This window comes from Mus caroli, unplaced genomic scaffold (genome assembly GCF_978045245.1).
Source record: "Mus caroli unplaced genomic scaffold, Mus_caroli_1 scaffold_17, whole genome shotgun sequence".
NCBI classification, from domain to species: Eukaryota; Metazoa; Chordata; class Mammalia; order Rodentia; family Muridae; genus Mus; species Mus caroli.
In genome coordinates this window covers 33,301,305-33,323,456 of record NW_028227272.1, presented here as the reverse complement: position 1 = coordinate 33,323,456, position 22,152 = coordinate 33,301,305, and the positions used below count along the sequence as shown (strand labels likewise).

Below are 22,152 nucleotides of genomic sequence, written 5' to 3'. Positions count from 1 at the left end.
TCTTGCATACCTCTACATGACATTCATTATAATGAATCATTTTGCACTGTCAAAAGTTTGAAATATGCTTCTTTGACACACCTTTTTTTAAGGGTTTTTTTTTTCCTTATTAATGTGACAGTGTTTCACTAGAATCTCTGGCTGGTATGGAACTCACAGAACTCCACATTTCTCTGGCTTTAAAGCACTGGGATTAAAGGCCAGGGCCACCATACATGACTGACAACTTTTGAATGTCAACATCAATTTCTCTGTAGTTTGCCAACTTCAAGAACCCAGTAGCCAGTTGGTTCTGAGCTTTCAGACTCTCAGATGTGATTCAACTGATGTTGCAGTTTTAATGAAGTGACTCAACAAAGTCTTTACTTTGTATATTTGCATCCCACTGGCTCTTGTACCCTTGAGAACTTTGACTCATACACACTCCCTACTGGAGTATCCTCCTACCTAGTTAAGGGAAGTGGCAGTCATCCAGTTAACTGCTCAATGCAGAAGTCTGAGGATCATACTTTACCTCCTTATATCCAAATATGATCCATCAGACAAAATTGCCCTTTCTTGTTAAAAATAAACAGGTGCCCTTTGTTCTCCTCAAGGTAGTCAGGGTGACCTTTAGTAAACACAATCTGAATGATGTTATTCTCACTGATTTAAGGAGAGAGAGAGAGAGAGAGAGAGAGAGAGAGAGAGAGAGAGAGAGAGAGAGAGAATGAGAACACAAAATCCAACTTCATACAATGCACTATTAAGCCTTGATGCTCAGCCTTGGAATAACCTTATCTCGATGTCATTTCCCAGTTGGTGCATGCTAAATGCTAACCTCACTCAATTCAAATGAGATATCTCAGGCTCCTCTCCATTGAGAGTCTGTGCACTTGACATTACAAGACAGAATCCCTTCTCCTTGGTTCTTCTTCATCATCTCATTATAAATGTTGAATATATAAAGGGATAGAAGGATTAACTTGATTGATTTAATTATTCCATACAGTATTCAGAACCTGAAAACCAATTTCTGCTTCATACATTTTGGGGATGGACACAAATATTGTATTTATTGGCTTTGAAAAAATGTGCCCATTAGGCTCCACTATGTTCATAGCAGCCTTATTCAGCCAGAAACTGGAAGGAATGTAGATGTCTGTAAAGAAAAGAATGGATACATAAACAGTTGTTCATTAACACAAGAGACTACTATTCAGCTACTAAAAACAAGGATATCATGAATTTTGCAGATAAATTGGTGAAACTAGAAAATATCATTCAGAGTGAAGTAAGTCAGACCCCAAAAGACATGCATGGTATGTACTCACTGATAAGTAGATATTAGCCAAAAAGTACAAAATACCCATGATACAACCAACAGATCCAAAGAATGTAAACAGGAAGGAAGGCCAAAATGAAGATATTTAAATCCCATTTAGAAGGTAGAACAAATTAGTCATGGGAGACACAAGGTGGGAGGGATATTGGTGGAAGAGGGGAAAGAGTGGGGAAAGGAAGGGCAGGTTCAGGTATGAGGAGAGACAGGAGACAGGTCCAGAGGGCCAGGAGAATGAATAGAAATATCCAACTGCTGGGGTTGGAGGGTGGAGGTTGGGGGTTAGGAGTTAGGGTAGGGGTGGGGGGTTGTTTGGGGGGATCTCTAGGAAGACCCATAGACCTGGGATGAGGCAGGCTCCCAGGATTCAGTGTAGGTAACCTTAGCCAAAATGCCAAAAACATTGAGGATATGAAACTTGAGACTACCACCAGTAGCCAGACAGGATCCCCAGTGGAGGGATGGAGATTCCAAACTATCCACAAAATGTTGACCCAAAATTGCTCCTGTCTAAAAAAAAATACAGGGGAGAAGTGAAGCAGACACTGAAGGAATGACCAATCAGTGACTGGTCTAATGAGATCTATTCAATGGGCAGTCCCTGACACTATTACTGATGCTATGTTGTACTTGGAGACAGGAGCCTAGTATGTATGTACTTGGAGAGGCTCTACCCAGCAGCTGACCGAGACAGGGGCAAATACAAAGAGGTAAGCATGGGACAGAGGTCGAGGACCCCTATGGAAGAGTTGGGGGGAGGATTGACATAACTGAAGGAATGTCAACCCCACAGATAGACCAACAGTATCAACTAACCTGGATGCTGGGTGCTCCCAGAGACTGAGCCTCAACCAAAGAGTATACAAGGGCTGGTCCAAGGCCCCAGGGATGCCACATCTGGCCTCAGTGAGAGAGAATGGCCCTCACCTGTAGAGAGACTTAATGCCCCATGGTGGGGAAAAGCAAGGTGGGGCCACGCTCTCTGAGGTGAAGAGGGTAGAGTTAGGGGGAAAAACTCTGCAAGGGATGACCCAGAAGTGGAGGCAATATTTGGGTTTAAAGTAAATAAAATAATTTATTAATTAAAAAAAAGAATAAAAACAAAAACAAAAGAAAAAATGAAAACAAGAAACAAAGAGTGTGTTCCTGTGTTTTCAATTGTTAATTGCATTGATGCCAGCCTAGGAGGATATGTATATGTTTGTCACCTTCTCAGTTGTTCAAAACTGAAAGGCAGGCTGCAGTAGAGAAGGTCAAGTGGACTCCAAAGGCAATTGGTTGAGTAAGGAGTGTGACTTTTGGCAAAAAAATAAAAATAAAAAAGTGCTGGCATCTTAAGCTGGGGCAGTAGGACAGGCAGAACTTCTGGGCAGAAATTCTGGCAGATGCAGAAGGAAGACTAAAAGGAGAAAGGACAGAGATAGGAAGTGTGCCACTAGAAACATGTAGAATGTTAAGTTAGAGGTTAACAATGTCGTTGTTAAGTTAGAGGTTACCTGTGAGACTGCCCCAACAAAAGGCCAACAGCCTTAAACTGTAGATGTCACCATGCTTTTATGAAACCTCAAACAGTGTCCCAGGAAAGCCCTGCAATATTCTGTGCACCAGTGTGGGGCATGAGATGCAGGCTAAAGCCATGAATTCCAGACACAGGACCCAGAAAAGAGAATTGAGGCACAGGAACATGAGGGGAGGCATCAGATAGAGTGGGAGAAGCTGAAATCCCAAATCTCAGAGTCAGTAATGTATGCTCAGAGTGGACAGTACACAAAGAACAGTTTATAGGAGCTTAAGTACTGAAGTAAATGTTATTATGTCTTGAAGCAATAAAAGAGAAATAAGAAATGTTTAGTAAACATGCATAGATGTTGCAAAAAGGAAAGAAACTGAATATTGACAAATATAGAGAGAAATTTTAAACTTGAATTTAATAAAGTCTTCAAAGAAAATAGAGAATTGGCAAGATTAATAACTGAAAATATTTTCTGTGTTAATAATGTAAAAATATATAGCAGAGGGCATTGGTACCCTTTAGAGTCTCATTTGAATTATCATAGGTCTGAAGAAAGACTTCAGTATTCACAAGGTAAAACAAGATAACTATCCTGTCATCTAATGAATTTGGGGTCTTCCCCTTGTGAAAGAAAGATGAAATTTCAAGACCTGTAAGTCATATAAAGGACTCAGAAATTGCTGGTTGTTTGTGAGCCTAGAGGCTGCCTGGGTCTGAGAACAAAAAGGAACAAACCCGAGCATGCCCTGTAGTTAAAGCATTCCTGGGAACAGCTTGACTATAAAGATAAAGAGGAATGTGAGGATATAACAGGGCTGAACTGAGTCAACACCATCTGGCCCGGCACCTCCCTCTGCCCATTTCCCTTTGACGCAGTTTAAAGTCATAAATTGACCAGTTACTCTGCTAGCATTGATAAACATCTAACTCACAGAACTTTGACACCCTGACCTACACGTATTCTTTTGCTGCTGACACCCTGACCTGCACGTACATGTAATTTTTCTGCTGATGTATGAATAAGCCAACCATGTGTCACTATGCTGAATTCCCCACCCCTAAGTCCTTTACCCCATAAAAACCCCTAGCTTTTGAGCCTCAGGGTCGAATCCACTGTCTCCTGTGTGAGATACGTTTTGACCCAGAGCTCAGCCATTAAACTGCCTCATGTGCTTACAGCAAGAAGGATTCTTGTGTTTCTTTGGGTGCTCTCTCTCACCCAAGAATAGAGTGGGGGTCCCCAAAAGGGGGTCTTACACTTGCAAGTGTCTTAGTTAAAGACCATTGGTAGAAATGAAGCTACAGTTGGGGCAACAGGAAATAGTCGCATCAGTGTGGTCAGGGAGGTCAGCATCTAACTTTAATGAAGTAATTTTGTCCAGCAATGATTTGAGATTTATACTCAATGGCCTAGAATTTATCATATTTCTCATGGGTTTTTCTCTTCAAGCAGTGATCTGACCTTAGGAGAAGAAAGTAGGAGATGATATTAGGACTGTGTTAACTCAGCTTGCCTGAGTTACAGATCTGGGAACCTCATCCTGCTGAGATTCCTCTGAGACACTAATGAGACTAGGCTGGATACTCAAGTTCCTAACCTCTAATCCAAGAACTTGGAAGACTGAGGCGGGAGAAGGTTATTCTAAAACAGTTTGAGGTACATAGAAAGATCCAGGCTAGTTGGGACTACCTATTGAATCCTTCCTGAAAACACAAAACATACACACAAAGACACACAGACACGCACACATAAATACATACATACATACATACATACATACATACATACATACATACATAAAAAACAAAGCAAACAACAATATATTCATGATTTGCAATGAAGGGTCACAATAGGTACATCTACATTTGATCAGTAAATACAAAGTAAATGACAGTAGAGATTTTCTTCTGGTCTCCTTCAGATCATGCTAGTGGTACAATAACGCCCTCTAGCCTGACACTGTGTGAGGACCCAATAGACCATAATCTTGATAAAATAGACTGACTTAACAAGGGCTTTCTGTAAGATCTACCCTGTGGTGTTCTTTGAAGAATGATTGCTGTGATTGAGAAAATGCTTCCTAAAAGTACACAGTTTACTGTTGGTTTCTCTGCCTCCCAATGCTTTAGTGGAAGTTGTCCCATCAGGATTTCTCCTGCAACACAGGACAGATGAGTGACATCTGGGAGTTGAGCCACCACCCCTGTACCTGCTCACCTGACAGTAAAGGGGTTGGCAGCAGTGCCAAATGTCCTTTTTAGTCTTAAACTGGTGATCATGAAACAGTGCTTAATTAGGTTTTATTTTATAACATTCCCTAGATATCTTGATTTCCTCTACACTATTAATTTTGAGAGAACAGAGGCCATTCCTTTCAGCCCTTTATGTAGCTCCTACAGTTTGTAGCCTGATGCTTGACACCTAATGCCCTGTGAACTGGTTCTTGGTCATGCTTCTCTCATGGTGATTTAAGTCTGAGGACCTGGCTTCCTCAAAATGGCAAATTTGGTGATTTCTCTCCCCTTATTCTGCAAACCTTCCCAGGGTGCTAAAATTGTGCAGTGGGAAAGGACAGGTTAGTTTTTTGTCTGGGTGACTCTTAAGAATTTTGAATCTTGGATTCATCTTCTCAAAATAGGATGGAATGCATCCTTGCCTGGCTAGGGGCTTAGAAGATCAACTGAGGGATGGGACAGAAATGAAGGATTTTAAAACAGCAAAGCTCCTTCCTGGGCTAAGATGACCTTGTTAATATCTATGTCTCATTCTGCTTCTCTGGTGCTTCAAGAACACAATTCTAAATTAGTTTTATTACTGAACATGTGGTCCTTAGATGGTGTCAGTAGTAAGAAAAGGCCTTCCCGTAGCTTCCTAACTTAAAATTTATATGCTCAAAATACATTTTATGTATGTATGATATCCTCAAAGAACCTCAGAGGTGAGGAAGACAAAACATTTATCCCAACCATACCAGGAATAACTGGGAAGAGCAGGATCCAGGGCTGTAGGAACTCCGCCCGAACAGTGGCAAGGGTTCCTTCCAGTCTGGGCCAGAGCCCTGAGCAGACCTTGGACCCGAACTCTGCACCCATAACACCCAGAGTAAGCTCCACTCCCAGGCACTCTAACATGCCTAGGATCCCAAAACCTTGGTCACACCAGAATCTCAGGGTCACAGACCCAGCTTGACTCCCAGGAGCTCTGATACACCCAGCATCTTAGGACCAGAGGATCTCAGAATCACCGGATCAGATAGAGAGAAAGCTGGACTATGAGGAGTTCTGACACAACCAGGATCACAGGAAGGACAGGCTCTAATCATATATAGCAAGGGCAGGTAGCACTAGTGATAACCAGATGGCAAGAGGCAAGAGTAAGAATATGAGCAATAGAAACCAAGGTTATTGGCATCATCAGAACCCAATTCCTCCAACGTAGTGAGTCCTGGATACACCATCACACGGAAAAGCAAGATTCAGATCTAAAATCACTTCTCATGATGATGATAGTGGACTTTAAGAAGGACATAAATAACTTCCTTAAAGAAATACAGGAGAACACAGGTAAACACGTTGAAGCCCTTAAAAACGAAACACAAAAAGCCCTTAAAGAATTATAGGAAAACACAATCAAACAGGTAAAGGAAATGAACAAAACCATCCAAGATCTAAAAATGGAAATAGAAACAATAAAGAAATCACAAAGAGAGATGCCCTGGAGTTAGAAAACCTAGGAAAGAGATCAGGAATCCTAGATGCAAGCATCACCAACAGAATACAAGAGATAGAAGAGAGAATATCAGGGGCAGAAGATACAATAGAAAACATTGACCCAAAGTCAAAGAAAATGCAAAAGGTGAAAATCTCCTAACCCAAAACATCCAGGAAATCCAGGACACAATGAGAAGACCAAACCTAAGGATAATAGGTATAGAAGTGAGTGAGATTCCCAACTTAAAGAACCAGTATATATCTTTAACAAAATTATAGAAGAAAACTTCCCTAACCTAAAGAAGGAGATGAACATACAAGAAGCTTACAGAACTCCAAATAGACTGGACCAGAAAAGAAATTCCTCCCATCACATAATAATCAAAACACAAAATGCACTAAACAAAGAAAGAATATTAAAAGTGGTAAGGGAAAAAAGTCAAGTAACATATAAAGGCAGACCTATCAGAATTACACCAGACTTCTCACCAGAGACTATGAAAGCCAGAATACCCTATGCAGATATCATACAGACCCTAAGAGAACACAAATGCCAGCCCATTCTACTGTACCCAGCAAAATTCTCAATTACCATAGATGGAGAAAATATATTCTATCACAAAACCAAATATAAACAATATCTTTCCACAAATCCAGGCCTACAAAGGATAATAGGTGGAAAACACCAACACGAGGAGGGAAACTACACCCTAGAAAATTCCAAAAGAAGATAGCCACACAAACACAATTCCACTTCTAACAACAAAAATAACATGAAGTAACGATCACTTTTCCTTAATATCTCTTAACATCAATGGACTCCACTTCCCAATAAAAGGACATAGACTAACAGACTGGATACGTAAGCAGGACCCCACATTTTGCAGCATACAGGAAATGCACCTTAGTGACAAAGACAGACACTACCTCAGAGTAAAAGGTTGGAAAACAATTTTCCAAGCAAATGGTCCCAAGAAACTAGCTGGAGTAGCCATTCTAATATCAAACAAAATCTACTTTCAACTAGAATAATACACACAACTATGATTTATATGAAAAGAAACTTTGATTTATCAAGAGATGCATGGTCATAACAAATAAATATGTTTAAGAAGAACCCAAGAAAGATGGGATCTACATGAACACAGTACCAGTAACATAAGCAACCTGAAGAAATGAAAACACAATCAAATACTCCAGACTACTCGCCTCAATATGTCAAATGACCCCTCTACAAAACATTTGTTCCAGTGGAAAGGTCATGATAGCAATCTGCAAGGTGCTACAGATTCTAGTCAAAACATTCCAGGTCTCAAGTAATTTTGGAACCCTGAGTATATAATGTCCTCCAAGACTTTTGCAGTCCTTGGTTGGAATGAGGGCAGTAATCAAGTTACCCATGTTTCTCAAACTAATTTGGAATATCTGTGGTATCTACCCTGGAATTGACTAAAGTAAACTCACTGGAGCTTCTTTGTCAGAAACTGAAAATCTAGAGAAGAAAACCAAATAGGAACATCATATAACAATTTATAGTTATCAAATTACACCAGGTTTTCAAGGCACCCATAAAGATTGCATTTGTTTCTACTCCAACTCCTTCACCCTTTCTAAGACAATCATATACAACCAATACCCATTTTTGGTTGGATAGATTAATATTCATAAAAGTTAAGAGTGAGTTCTGAGATTCCTAACTGTGGAAGAAGAAGACAAATGGGTACAATGGACAACTGAAAGTACAACTGACTTAAGAGTCAATGATACAAGAGAAACAAATGTATAAAAGTTGGGGTCTTAGACAGATGCACTTAAAACGAGCAGAATGCATAGAAACAAACACTTATCTAGGACTAGTTGGCTATTCTGGGTCTTTTGTTGTTCCATATCAAATTGAGGATTTTCTTTCTATTTATGTGAAGAATGAGATGAGGATGTTGTTTGTGATTTCATTGAATCAGTAAATTGTTTTGGTAGGAAGGTCTTTTTTCACAATGTTAATTCTAACAAGCTATAAGCTTGGGAGGTCTTCAAATTCTAGTATGTTTCTTAATCTCTTTCTTCACACATTTAGAATTTTCACTGTAGGGGTTTTTTTTAACCTCTTTTGTTTTGTATATTCTAAATATTTTATTTTATATGAGAAACTGGGAAGAGGAGTGTGCCCATGATCTCTTTCTCAGCATGCTGGTTACTCATATGTATTAAGACTGGTAAAATTTTAAATCAATCATGTTTCATAACAATTTGCTGAAATTATTGATAATTTCTGCAATTTTTCTAGTCAAATTTTGGAAACATTGGGTATAAGATAATATAATCATCAATTTAAAAAAAATCCTCATCCTATCTGCCTGGGAGTCAACATTCTTCGGACAACCTTCAGATGCCGCCATGTTCCCACCTCGATTATTATGGATTGAACCTCTGAACCTGTAAACCAGCCTCAATTAAATGTTGTCCTCATAAAAATGAAAAAAATTAACTACTTTCTACTATTGAATAAAAGATATAGAACTTCAGTGTTTTGCAATTTTAAATTCTGTAATAGCTGTTAGAACTTAGATTACTAAAATATTTATTAAGTGACAAAAAAATTTATCCTAGCCAGGAAGGATGACAAATTACTGTAGTCCTTGTTATTTGGGAGGCTAGAAGCAAAAAGACCCCTGTACCAAAGAATACTTATTCTAGATAACCAGATGATCAACTATTTTTAAAAATTGTTAAAATCTGCAGTAACATCTTTATTTCAAATTGCCACACCCACTCCAGTGGAGTCTGATAAGCCCAAAAGCTTGGCCACAGTACTGAAACAAAATTTTTCACAGAAACTGGTCTTGTGGTGGACCTTAGCGTCCTGTAACATGGATGTGGTCCAGATTTCTCCTTGTGATAGTCGGTAAAGGGTTTGGTGTGCTTTCTTTCAGTATTGTCTTATTATAAGTGCCCCCAAGGAATGATTTGAAAAATAGCCAAGTTAGATTGGATGTTGTTTTCTGGCCTCCACTGGTGTCACAACATGCTAGTCAATTGTTGAGCCAACCTTGGGCTAAGAATTTCATAAGAATGTTACTTATTCAAACAAAAGACCTCCAGTGTTGAAAGAGATAGTTTAAAAAAATCAGGCATTGCAGTTTATTGGATAAGAGTTAGAAATCTCAGGGCAAGTTCAACAAAGTAAACTTAGAATTCTCATTACAGTCATGTATGGCACTCTACATTACATAATAGAAGAAAGTTGGTGGGGTCTTCTGGTAAATGGAGGTTCCCCACAAACACTTTAAATAACAGCTGAGTCACTCCCATATGCAGAAACTTACAGTGGTCTAGAAAGAAGATGGGTTGTGGTTTAAGAAAGAATTAGAGTATTGTGTTATTCAAGGAAAGGTTAGCAAGAATGGTACCTCCCTGGTGCATACTTTCTCAAAGCCCAGAAGAATAGCATAATTAGGTGTTTACTAAGGGACCCCTGTTGGTGGGTTATACATAGACTAAATTGTGGCTAGGGCGTGAAGCCCTTGCACCTAGAGCATGAAGCCCTCACACCTGGCTCCTAAGAATAAGCTAATTTTAGATAGGGCTGATTTTATTTCAGTTGTAATCAGTGACTGGTTCCTGCCACTTTTATGCATGCATTTTTCTGTTTTGTATAAAGAGTCATTATGCATCAGATGACCTCAATGTATCTTGGCTGATGTATCACCTAGCTTCCTTGTTTTCTTCTGTAATAACTATATAAGTCTGATGCTCACTCAGATTCAGGATTCTCTTGTGTTCCTCTTTTTGTCACTTGCCTACTCCTTGTCCACCTGAGTACTGAAACCCTGATTCTCCCCAGGTTGAGGGACCCCAACTGGATTTGCCCATGACATCAAATAACTGTATTTTTCTGTCTCTCTCTTACTGGGTTTGTTTTATTCACTCATCATTAATATCAACTATGCCTCATCTGTGTGTATTTGTTTTTGAAATCATGTTTTGGGGAGGGGGGCGGTTCAAGACAGGGTTTCTCTGTGTAGCCCTGGCTGTCCTGGAACTCACTCTGTAGACTAGGTTGGCCTCAAACTCAGAAATCCGCCTGTCTCTGCCTCCCAAGTGCTGGGATTAAATGCATGTGCCACCACTGCCCATCTTTTTTTTTTAATTTTTAATATTTTTTATTACATATTTTCCTCAATTACATTTCCAATGCTATCCCAAAAGTCCCCCATAGCGCCCCCCACTTCCCTACCCACCCATTCCCATTCTTTTGGCCCTGGCATTCCCCTATATTGGGGCATATAAAGTTTGCAAGTCCAATGGGCCTCTCTTTCCAGTGATGGCCGACTAGGCCATCTTTCGATACATATGCAGCTAGAGACAAGAGCTCCAGGGTACTGGTTAGTTCATCATGTTGTTCCAACTATAGGGTTGCAGATCCCTTTAGCTCCTTGGGTACTTTCTCTAGCTTCTCCATTGGGAGCCCTGTGATACATCCAATAGCTGACTGTGAGCATCCACTCCTGTGTTTGCTAGGCCCCTGCATAGTCTCACAAGAGACAGCTATCTTTGGGTCCTTTCAGCAAAATCTTGCTAGTGTATGCAATGGTGTCAGCGTTTAGAAGCTGATTATGGGATGGATCCCTGGATACGGCAGTCTCTAGATGGTCCATCCTTTCATCACATCTCCAAACTTTGTCTCTGTAACTCCTTCCATGGGTGTTTTGTTCCCAATTCTAAGAAGGGGCACAGTGTCCACATTTTGGTCTTCATTCTTCTTGAGTTTCATGCCTTTAGCAAATCGTATCTTATATCTTGGGTATCCTAAGTTTTGGGCTAATATCCACTTATCAGTGAGTACATATTGTGTGAGTTCCTTTGTGATTGTGTTACCTCACTCAAGATGATGCCCTCCAGGTCCATCCATTTGGCTAGGAATTTCATAAATTCATTCTTTTTAATAGCTGAGTAGTACTCCATTGTGTAAATGTACCATAATTTCTATATCCATTCCTCTGTTGAGGGACATCTGGGTTCTTTCCAGCTTCTGGCTATTATAAATAGGGCTGCTATGAACATAGTGGAGCATGTGTCCTTTTTACCGGTTGGGACATCTTCTGGATATATGCCCAGGAGAGGTATTGCTGGATCCTCCGGTAGTAACCACTGCCCATCTTGAAATCATTTTTGTACACATTATTTTATTTAGTCCTGTTATCTTGTTCTTCTGAAAGAGAAGTAGAGGACTTTTCCTTAGTATCCCATTAATACTCCCATCTCTCTCAGGCCAGATATATAAGGTCCTACAGGATAGTGAAACCATGGGTAGGTGAGTTTGTAGCTCTGAGGACCTGGAAGAAACATTGACATGCAGCCCAGTCTATCTCTCCTCAGTCAGATCAGTATTTTATCTAGGGCAACAGGTAACTCATGTGCACATTTAAGGTTGACAACATCACCTTGATGTGAGGATTCTAATGAAGGTATAAAGATTTAATATTCCTCAAAAATAAAATGCTCCAAAATATTTACTGAAATAAACCTATGAGTGAAAACTATTTACCTTTAAATATTTAGTCATTGAGGTTTAGGCCTGTGACCCCCTCTCAAATGTTCAGTACCCTAAGCATGAAGGCTCCCATCTGTTCTAATCACATAAAATCTGATGGTGCCTAGCTTGGTGGCACATGCCTGTAATCCCAGCACTTGAGAAGTTGAGGCAGGAGATGTGCTTTTGTTTGAGGCTAACCTGAGTTACCTACACTCTAGACCATCTAATCCGTGACCAAGTCTCAAAGAAACACACAAAGTAACAAACAGACAACAAAGAAAACTGTTCTTATCCTCTAGGATAGTTCTCTTTACCATTCTAGTGAGTTGACACTTTGTTGGTCATAATACTGAGAGGAAATGATCTGGCAAGCACAGAGACTCTGAGTTTTAAATAGTCCCATAAAATCCTCCTCTAACATCTTGTCTCCACAATATCAGAGGAACTGGGGAAATGAGTGTGGCCTCCTTCAAGTCTTACTGCATCCCTGAGGGGAAATGGGGTTGGGGGGAAATGAGATGGGTAAAGTGAGCAAGCTTGTGTGCTCAGGACTCAGGTGTAGTGAGCATGGTTCCTCCCTTCACTCCCTGTGCTAATAATATCATCATATTGTGTCATCGGAGGAAGGACATGCACAACCTGAGTTTCTAAATATGGTAAACCTCGGAGAGTTCTTTACACAGAATACTGAGTAATGTCACGGCTGGTTGTTTAGAATCAGCCCAATTTTAAAAAGTTAATAAAACTGTCTACAAAGGATTTTACTTTCTAAACTGTTTATCCCCAAACATGAAGAAAGTGGCAAACACCTTCATTTCTTCTACTGGTGTAGTTTCCCCACACATACTATCTCTTTTTTACTTACTTATTTATTTTTTTATTCATTTATTTATTTATATATGTACTTACTTATTTCTTCAGACTGGATTTCTGTGTATACAACCATTGACTGTCTTGGAAATGACTGTTTAGACCAGGCTGAACTCCTCGATATCTGCTTGTCTCTGCCCCACAGTGATAGAATTAATGATGTGTGCCACCAGGTCCAGTGATTCTTTATTTTTTTATTTTTTATTTCTTTAGAGAGGATTAAAATTAGCTCAGGATGAACTGGAACTCACTCTGTAGCCCAGGCTTTCCTGAAACTCACTATAAATACTGAACTCCTACTTTCCTCCCTGTTTTACAGGCGTGTTCTTAAATCCTTCTGACACTGCTTCCCACGTGATGGGATTACAGTCATTAGGTAACTGATCAGTTAGTAGCCCAACCTTTTAAAACATAAAGCTTCTCTTTAGAAGAAGTGTTGGGTGTCAAGGGGGAATTGCTAGGGATAACAGGGAGCAGGGCACAGCAGAGGGACAGAGGCTTGCTGCTCACCCATCCCTGCCTACTGGGGTGATTCCACCACAGAAAGGGGGGGGGTAGACATGCTGAGTTCTGAGTGACAGAGACATAGATGTCTGTTATTTTATTGTGTTCTTCCGTATTTAAATCATTCTAAAAACAAGATAAAATGAAATATGCATATCTAAAAACAACCAAAATCCTTACCAGGGGGCTGAAATTGTGTCTAAAAATAATAATAAACAGCATTTAAATCACCCTTCTTTAGATTTACAGATCCCACAGTGTCTGGTAATCTGTATATCACATCAGAATCTTATGCTGCTTCTTCTAATCCTGTACATCAAAGGACACACTCTGCCAGTTTTGTACATTTCTGTGAGGTTTGACTTACAGGAAAGAAATAAGGATGTCTAAAAAGAAGGAAAGGGAACTTTGCTTGAGAGCCTGCTGTTCTCTAGTGGAGTGCAGGGGTTTGTATTCAAGGTCTTTCTAACCAAATCCTGTCACATTGACAGGATTAACTATCATGATGGTCAACCAGAGTTCTAATAGATGATTGCATAGGAGAGAGAACTTTGCCCTTATGTACCACACACAGGCTTTCTGTGAACACCTCATGTAGTACATCTTGATCTTGAACTCATTAATCCTTCTCTCAAATCCTCTTGAATCTACCTCTCAAATTCTGGGATTATAAGCATGTGCCTCTGTGTTCAGAGCTAACATCTTCTAACTTTAAATGGCTTGCTCTTCCTGATGTTTGGAATCAATAAATGATGCTATGCATGCTCCAGTGAAGTTTGCTTGGCAGGCCAAGAGGCCTGGAAGCACTCACGAAGCAAAGAGTTTCATGGAAACTCACCTCCTGGAACCTTGGTATTCTCATAACCTGTATACTCATACCCTATCCCCGCATTAGTCTGGTGTATGGATCCACTTGCTCTCTTTTAGTATTATCTTATTATAAGTGCCTTTTAAGATTGAATTCTGACATAGCTAAGCCTTCACCAGTGTTCCAACGTCCCAGAAAATACTTGAAGGCGACAAACTTGGAATTCAGTAGGAATTCAGTAAGAAAGTTACCTATTCAGTAACTAATTAAGCATTACAAAGGACGGACCAGGAGCAGCTCAGGGCTTGGACTGCAGAGTGTTTACTTGGGACAGCAGCCAATCTCATCAAAACAAAGGAATACACATTGGCCTAGCTAATAGGTAGATTTACCATAAAAGAGTTAGGGAATCCCACTGAGATAGAGATCTTCAGTACAGCCAGGTATAGCAGGCTACATGGCATATTAGAAGCAAGTTGGTGAATTCTTCTGACAAATGGAGATTCTCCACAGATACTTAAAAGTTACACTCATACAAGAATTTATCAGGGTCCAGGAAATAGGGGGGTTGAGGTATTGCATTATTCATGATAAGGTCTGCTAGAGCAGACCCCCTGGTAGTGGGCTTAACAATAGACTAGCTTTACACCTGGCTCCCTTCTTTGTGGCAGCAGCCTGGTCCCCGCCTTATTTTGATGTATACATTCCTTTTGTATTGTGTCACTGTAACTCAGTGGATGTATCTCTCCTGGTTTCTTGTTATTCTTCTGTATAAAAAGTTCGATGCTCAACTTGACAAATTACATTCAGATTCTACACAATCTCCTGTGTGCATCAGTCTGTCGTTTTTGCCGACTCCTTGCCCATCTGCACCCAGAGACCTGTCCTATGCAGACCAGGGACCCAATAGGGTCTGCTGCAAACTGATACTTTAAGGTTGGGGATATAGCTCAGTGTTAGAGCTCTTTGCCAAGCTTGCCTAAGACACTAGGTTCAATACCTAGTGCCAAAAAAAAAAAAAGTCTTACACAAAGCAGATCATAGAACCCTACCCATACCCTTGAAAATGAAAGACCACAACATGAGGACTCCCCCACGTTCTGACTCAGGAGAGACAACACCCCAAATCACTCACACAAACTGCAAGAGGACTTTTATTCAAGAGTGCTCTCAGGCCCACAGTCATACACCACGCAGGGGTAGAGGACCATGGCACCCTGAGTAGCTGGGTAAGGGGGTATTTAAAGGAAGAAACCACAACTCAAGGAGGTGGGGAGGAGGAGGTGGCATTGTTGGAAAATACCAAAAATACCAGTTAAGAGTCACAAGGAAGTGCAAAGTCACAAGAGTCAGAAGAAATACCTGGTAATTGTGCGGGTTATTTCTCATGACAGTTTCTAAGAGCCCCTAACAATAGCACATTTGCATAGTGAGTTCCAGCAATGGTCAGGGTGGGTCATGGTGACTTACTTTGAATGACCATTCCTTGAACCCAGGAAGTGGGTGGGTGGAGGAATGTCACTATCTGTTTTATGATTAGCATACCTTGGAGCATTGAGTCACAGAGGTCACATTCTCACGCCTGGGCCTAAAGGCCTAGAATTTTGCTTTTACGTTATACTTTTTCAAAGATAGCCATAAAACCTAGAAACTTTGTGCAAAACTTCCCCTGCCCTTTTGTTTAGGATTTGACCTTCCTTGCCTTGTAGAAGCTCATACAATCTTCATTCTAGGACGGGTTCTGCCCAGTACCACAAAGATGGACCTCTACACAGATAGAACAAGAATAGAAACAGACTATCCTTCCTGGTTCTCCTACCCAATCTTTCACCAGTAAGTAAACCATAAACCTCCCTGTCCAGTCACATCTGCAATAAGATGTCCAGTTTTGGACAATTTAAAACTTTAAAGATGGACAGCTGTTCTTAAATATTTTGTGCTCCATTTCCAAACTGTCCTGTGTCATTTAAAACTTTGATTACGTAAACCCATCCCACTTTTACTTTCTGTGCTGTCTGTTGACATAGGAGTGTGAATCTTAGAAAGAAGATGATTCTTGTCCTCATGCGTGCCTCTACATGACATTTATTATGATTCATTTTGCACTGAGGCAAAGTTTTGAAATATGCTTCTGTGACACACATTTCTTTAACTTATTTTTTTCTTTTCTTTTTTTTTTTTTTTTTGAGGCAGTGTTTCACTGAAAAGTTCTGACTAGTGTTGAAATCACTATGTTGATCAGGCTAGCCTTGAACACACAGAGCTCCACATGCCTCTGCCTCTCAAGTGCTGAGATGAAAGGCAAACACCACCATACCTGGCTAACAACCTTAGAATGTCAATATCTAGTTCTCTGTAGTTGTCCATACACACACAGAGACAGAGAGGGAGAGAGAGAGGGAGAGAGAGAGAGAGAGAGAGAGAGAGAGAGAGAGAGAGAGAGAGAGAGGAAAGATTAATTAATTAATTTTTATTAATTAATAAATTAAAAATAAAGTATGTTAAAAGAAGACAGAAATTAAATGGAATATATGACTCTGAACTGGACCTCTGTAATAAAGGACAATATTGCAACAACTAGAGAAGCTTCAGTGGCACCAGGAGACTAGATGTCATTGTGCCATCAGTGCTCATTTCCTGCTCTTGATTGTTGGGTTTTGGCTGTACAAGAGAAACTTATGGGAAGTGTACACTACTACTTGCACTACTGAGCACTAGGAAGCATTTGTAGATAATGGAAAACTCTGCAATTGAGTCTCAAGTGCACAGGAAGCCTAGGGGAGGGGAAAGAGCAGCTTACTTATCAGATTTGGTTGTTTCAAAACAAGACTGGTGAAGTATAAATTTACTTTTCAAATATGAAAGCACAGATGACATGCTGGGTCCTGGGCTACTGAAGGGATCATAAGGTGTGCTTCTCTAACAGCCACAAATGTACCTGAAGTGAGGAAAGGGTGATAAGATCCTTTATGCAATTGCAACTAAAGTTTCTAAAGTTTACAGTTGGTATAATTCATTGTGGAGTTTCTACTCTGAACCATGAACACTGTGCTTTCTCTGGCAGCATGTAGGTTAAAAAATTGAATGACACAGATTAGCATGGCCCTTGCCAAGGATGACATGCAAATTTATGAAATATTCCATATTTAAAAGTAATTGTCTAGGAAGTAAAGGTCAACACAATACTGAGTAATGATGGAGGAAAACAGTTATTTCAATATTGCTTCTTTATTGATGGCCAAATCTGTTTACAAGGAGAAGAATCAGGTCACTTTAGAATTTGCTGCTTAGAAGTAGGACAGCTCATCTTTCCTGGTTTTGTTAGTCTGGTAACCACTAAGTTCCAAAACATTTTCTCCAGAAATCCTTCTGAAGACTTTTATGTGGAGGAAACAACCACCACCAACATCCATCTGAAAGACATAAAAGAAGAAAAGAAGAAAGAGAGAAAGAAAGAAAGAAAGAAAGAAAGAAAGAAAGAAAGAAAGAAAGAAAGAAAGAAAGAAAGAAAGAAAGAAAGAAAGGAAGGAAGGAAGGAAGGAAGGAAGGAAGGAAGGAAGGAAGGAAGGAAGGAAGAAAGGAAGGAAGAAAGAAAGAGAGGGGGAGGGAGGGAGGGAGGGAAGGGAGGGAGAGAGGGAGGGAGGGAGGGAGGGAGGAAGGAAGGAAGGAAGGAAGGAAGGAAGGAAGGAAGGAAGGAAGGAAGGAAGGAAGGAAGGAAGGAAGGAAGGAAGGAAGGAAAAGAAGAAAAGAAGAAAAGAAGAAAAGAAGAAAGGAAGAAAGGAAGGAAGTTAGTTCACATGGATCTTAATTGTTTGGCAACTCTTTCTTGTCCAGATGAGATGTGCCGAGCTCTCCTGAAACAACACCTCTGGCCCAAGGCAGCACCGGTGAACTGACCGTCCATCAACCCTTACTTTAATAGAGAGGAGGACTAACAGGATGGCGAAAACATATTTCCTAGATGTACTATTAATACCCTTTGAAAAAGATTTTGTTCAATGTTTTTGTATAAATGTTTCGCCTGCTTGTACTTATGTGCATCATATGTATGCAGTGCCTGAAGATGCCAGTAGAGAGTGGTACATCCCCTCAACCTGGACTCAGAGATGGCTGTGAGCTGCCATGTGGGTGCTGAGGCTGAAACCTAAGTCCTCTGCATGAACATTCAGCACTCCTACCAACTTATCCATTTCTCCATCTGGATTTAATTTTTTTTTAACTTTACATTAACATCTTGGCACAGATAACATTCCAGATATACATTTTATTTTCATGATGCCTGGAACAGGAGCAGAGGGCACCCCATGTTTTGGTGATTCTTTTTTCTGACTTCTAAGCTGGACAAAGATTTACCATCAAGTTTGATAAGGGAAAAGAAACTAAGATTTGATTTGGAAAATATAGAATATATAGTCCCTATATGTCTGCTGTGTTACAACCTATTTTGTGACTACCCACCAGGCTGGCTCCTTTGTAAAGAAAAAAAAAAAAGAAAGAAAGAAAGAAAGAAAGAAAGAAAGAAAGAAAGAAAGAAAGAAAGAAAGAAAGAAAGAAAGAAAGAAAGAAAGAAAGAAAGAAATCTAAGAACCATCATGGTAATAGACCCAGTGGATTTCTTTTGGTTTTGCTTGGTTTTGCTTTTTGTTTGGAATGGGGCGTGATCCTGGGACCTATCCTGATTAAGAATTGCCACGTTGTCCTTTATCAGAAAATAAAAATTTTGTGTTCTACAGTTGACATTGTCTTCTGATATCCTTCCATACCTTAATCTTCAAATGTTACTGACCAAAGTATACTCTTATATATGACACTATGGTTGTATAAATGCATGCACATACCTGTGCTTCTTCATGTGTGTGTGTGTGTGTGTGTGTTTATGTGTGTGTGTGATCACACTGACTTCTTAACATAGAGCTGAAGAAACCTGTATTTATTTACAAGGTAAAACAAGATCCATCCAATGGATTGGGGCAGGGGGAGTCTTCTACTTCCAAGTGTCTTAATTAAAGACCAGTGGTAGAAATAAAGCTACAGTTGGGGCAACAGGAAACAATCACAACAGTACTAGAGAGGTTAGGGTTTAACCTTAATGAAGTAATTTTGTCCAGCGACGACTTGAGATTTATACTGAACAGCTTTGAACACTTCATATTTCTCATTGGTTTTCTCTTCAAGCAATGGCCTGACCTTATGAGGACAAAGAAAGAGATGATGTTAGGACTATGTTTACCCAGTGTATCTGAACCACAAATCTGGGAATCTCATCCTGCTGAGAGTGCTCAGAAATGCTGATGTGCCTGGACTGGCTGCTCAAGCCTCTAATCCCAAAACTTGGAAGACTGAGGCAGGAGAAGGTTATTCAAAGAGCAGCTTGAGGTCTATAGAAAATTCCAGGCTAGTTGGAGCTACCTATTGACTTCTGCCTCAAAAATCAACACACACACACACACACACACAAGGAAAACAAAACAAATAAAATCGTCAAGATTTGCAATGAAGGACCACAATAGGTATGTCTACATTTGATCAGTAAATACAAAGTAAACAACACTTTGAGATTTTTCTCTTGTCCCCCTCAGATCATTCTAGGGATCCAGTGACCTCATGTGGCCTGACACTGTGTGGGGACCCAACAGACCATATCCTGGAGGAATAGACTGAATTTCCTGACTTAACAAGGGCTTTCCATTGTATGGGCCCCATGGCATTTTTCTCTGCAGTGGGGATTATTGCTGTGATTCAGAAAATGCTTCCTAAAAGTACTGTTTCTCTGCCTCCCACACTTTAGTGGGAGTTGTCCCCTCAGGCTGTCTCCTGCAAGACAGGACAGATGAGTGACATCTGGGAGCTGAGCCACCACCCTGTACCTGCTCACCTGACAGTAAAGGGGTTGGCAGCAGTGACTAATGTCCTTTTTGATCTTAAATCTGTGATCATGAAACAGTGCTTAATTAAGTTTTATTTTATAACATTCCCTATATATCTTGATTTTTCTCTACCCTATTAGTTTTGAGAGATAGAGGCCATTCCTTTCAGCCCTTTATGTAGCTCCTACAATTTGTAGCCTGATGCTTGACAACTAAGAGATACTCGGACAATGTCCCTATGAAATGATTCTTGGCTCTGCATCTCACATGGTGATATAAGCTGGAGAACCTCACTTCTACAGAGACAGCAAGTTTACTGCATTTCCTCCCCTGATTCCTGCAGAGCTCCCTGAAGATGTGGTCTATAGATGGTGTAATTATCAAGATAATCCCTTCCAGTAGTTTCCAAACTTAAGTTATATGATCAAAGTATGTTTTATGTATGTAGGAAATCCTCAAAGATCAAATGAGAATATCATGTTCAAAAATTACCCTAGCCAGGCAGGATGACACACTCCTATAGTCCTTGTTACTTGGGAGGCTAGAGGCAAAATGAATACTTAAATATGTGAGGTTTGGACTGCTCTGAGAAATAGAAACACTTTTATGCACAATGTTTTAGTTAGTCCTTTTAGCTTTTTCTTCACAGGTGAAATGGATAACCTTTCCTTGGCATCTTATGTTAAGGCCTGAGATCCTCCAACTCTTCTAGCATGCTCTATATATCTGATCCTACAGGAAAATTAAGTAGTAGTAGGAGTGCCCACACTTCCAGAGACTTTTGTAGAAGTGTGGACATTCAGGCCTTTCTAGCCCTTTTCATTCAGATCTGCATTTAATGTAGAGTAACAGGTGACTCATGTGCACATGTAAAGTTGAGAACACCGACTTGATATGAGGATTCTAATGAAGTTTGAAAGATTTAATATTCCTCAAAAATAAAATGCTCCAAGATACTTACTGAAATAAACCTATGAGTAAGAGCTATTTAGCCTTAAATATTTAGTCACAGAATTTTAGGCCTGTGACTCCCTGTAGAGTGTTCAGTGCCCTAAGCATGAAGGCTCCCATCTGTTCTACTCACATAAAATATGATGGTGCGTACCATGGTTGCACATGCCTGTAATCCCAGCCCTTGAGAAGCTGAGGCAGGGGGAGTGCCTTGAGTTTGAAACTATCTTAAGTTACCTGCTTGCTAGACCAGGTGACAGATTGCAACCTATCTTTATAATTTGCATACATTTCTTCTTTAAAAACATGCAACACAATACATTTTATATAGCTGATAGTTACCAAGATGTATTAACTTGCTAGAAACATTGAGTTGTATTTTGACTGAAATGGTTTGGTGGGTATTGCAGCCTGAAATCAGCTCAGAGATCCTTAAGATCTTTAGGAGCCTCCATACATCTTTAACTAGTGGGACTGGAAATTTCCGTAATTAGAGCTCCCAGGATCAGACACGTTGAGATGTGTAGACCATCCAGCATGTATTCACCATCATCTACTGGGGAAACTGAGGCTGCAGAGAAGACTGTGGCCAATTTTACTCTTGGGATGTTAAACTTTCTCTGAAAGCCTTAATGTTCCACTTTCAACTGTATAAATGTTTGAACAAAACTAATATATATTTCTGGTGTCTGTCATTTCCCACACTCTTAACGTGGGGCCAAATTATGAATCAAATGTTAGAAATTTGGTTTGGGATCAAGCTTTGTCCTCAAGCACGTTGACTCACCTTATTAGCAATCTCCTGGATCTCTGGTGTGGCAGATCTGGCCCGTGACAAGCCTCCAGGCATCATCCTGATGAGTTGCTTCTTTGCTCGATAGGACACTTAGAAGAAATGATCAAGCAAGCACAAAGAGTCAGGGTTTTAAAGGTATCTGTAAACTCCTCCTCTAATGTAGTATTTCCATAGTATCAGAGGAACTGAGAAATGAGTGTGGTCTCAGGCAGGTCTTATTGCATTTCTTAGAAGAAATGCTGAGTGGAGTTGGGGGAAATGTGGTGGGGGACATGAGT

The 22,152-nt window shown here is 40.1% G+C and overlaps 1 protein-coding gene and 1 non-coding gene across 2 annotated transcripts; one reads left to right on the top strand and one right to left on the bottom strand.

Moving 5' to 3' along the window:
- The first annotated feature begins 17,308 nt into the window (after nt 1–17,308).
- On the top strand, nt 17,309–17,410 carry LOC115030362 (U6 spliceosomal RNA). Its single transcript, XR_003835939.1, has one exon. It is a non-coding gene; the product is annotated as a U6 spliceosomal RNA (small nuclear RNA).
- A 137-nt stretch (nt 17,411–17,547) lies between these two features.
- On the bottom strand, nt 17,548–21,931 carry LOC110289182 (cystatin-A-like). Its single transcript, XM_021155344.2, has 3 exons — nt 21,866–21,931; nt 19,346–19,447; nt 17,548–17,673 (listed from the first exon to the last, which is right to left on the bottom strand). The coding sequence occupies exons 1-3, from the start codon at nt 21,929–21,931 to the stop codon at nt 17,548–17,550; spliced, it is 294 nt and encodes a 97-aa protein (XP_021011003.2).
- Nucleotides 21,932–22,152: the final 221 nt, after the last annotated feature.

Coding starts and splice junctions, on each gene's coding strand:
- LOC110289182 (XM_021155344.2), bottom strand. CDS start 21,931: ATGATGCCTGGAGGCTTGTCACGGGCCAGATCTGCCACACCAGAGATC. Junction 19,448..21,865: donor TCCAGGAGATTGCTAATAAG/GTGAGTCAACGT, acceptor TGTCCTCATAAG/GTCAGGCCATTGCTTGAAGA. Junction 17,674..19,345: donor GACAAAATTACTTCATTAAG/GTTAAACCCTAA, acceptor TATGTCTTTCAG/ATGGATGTTGGTGGTGGTTG.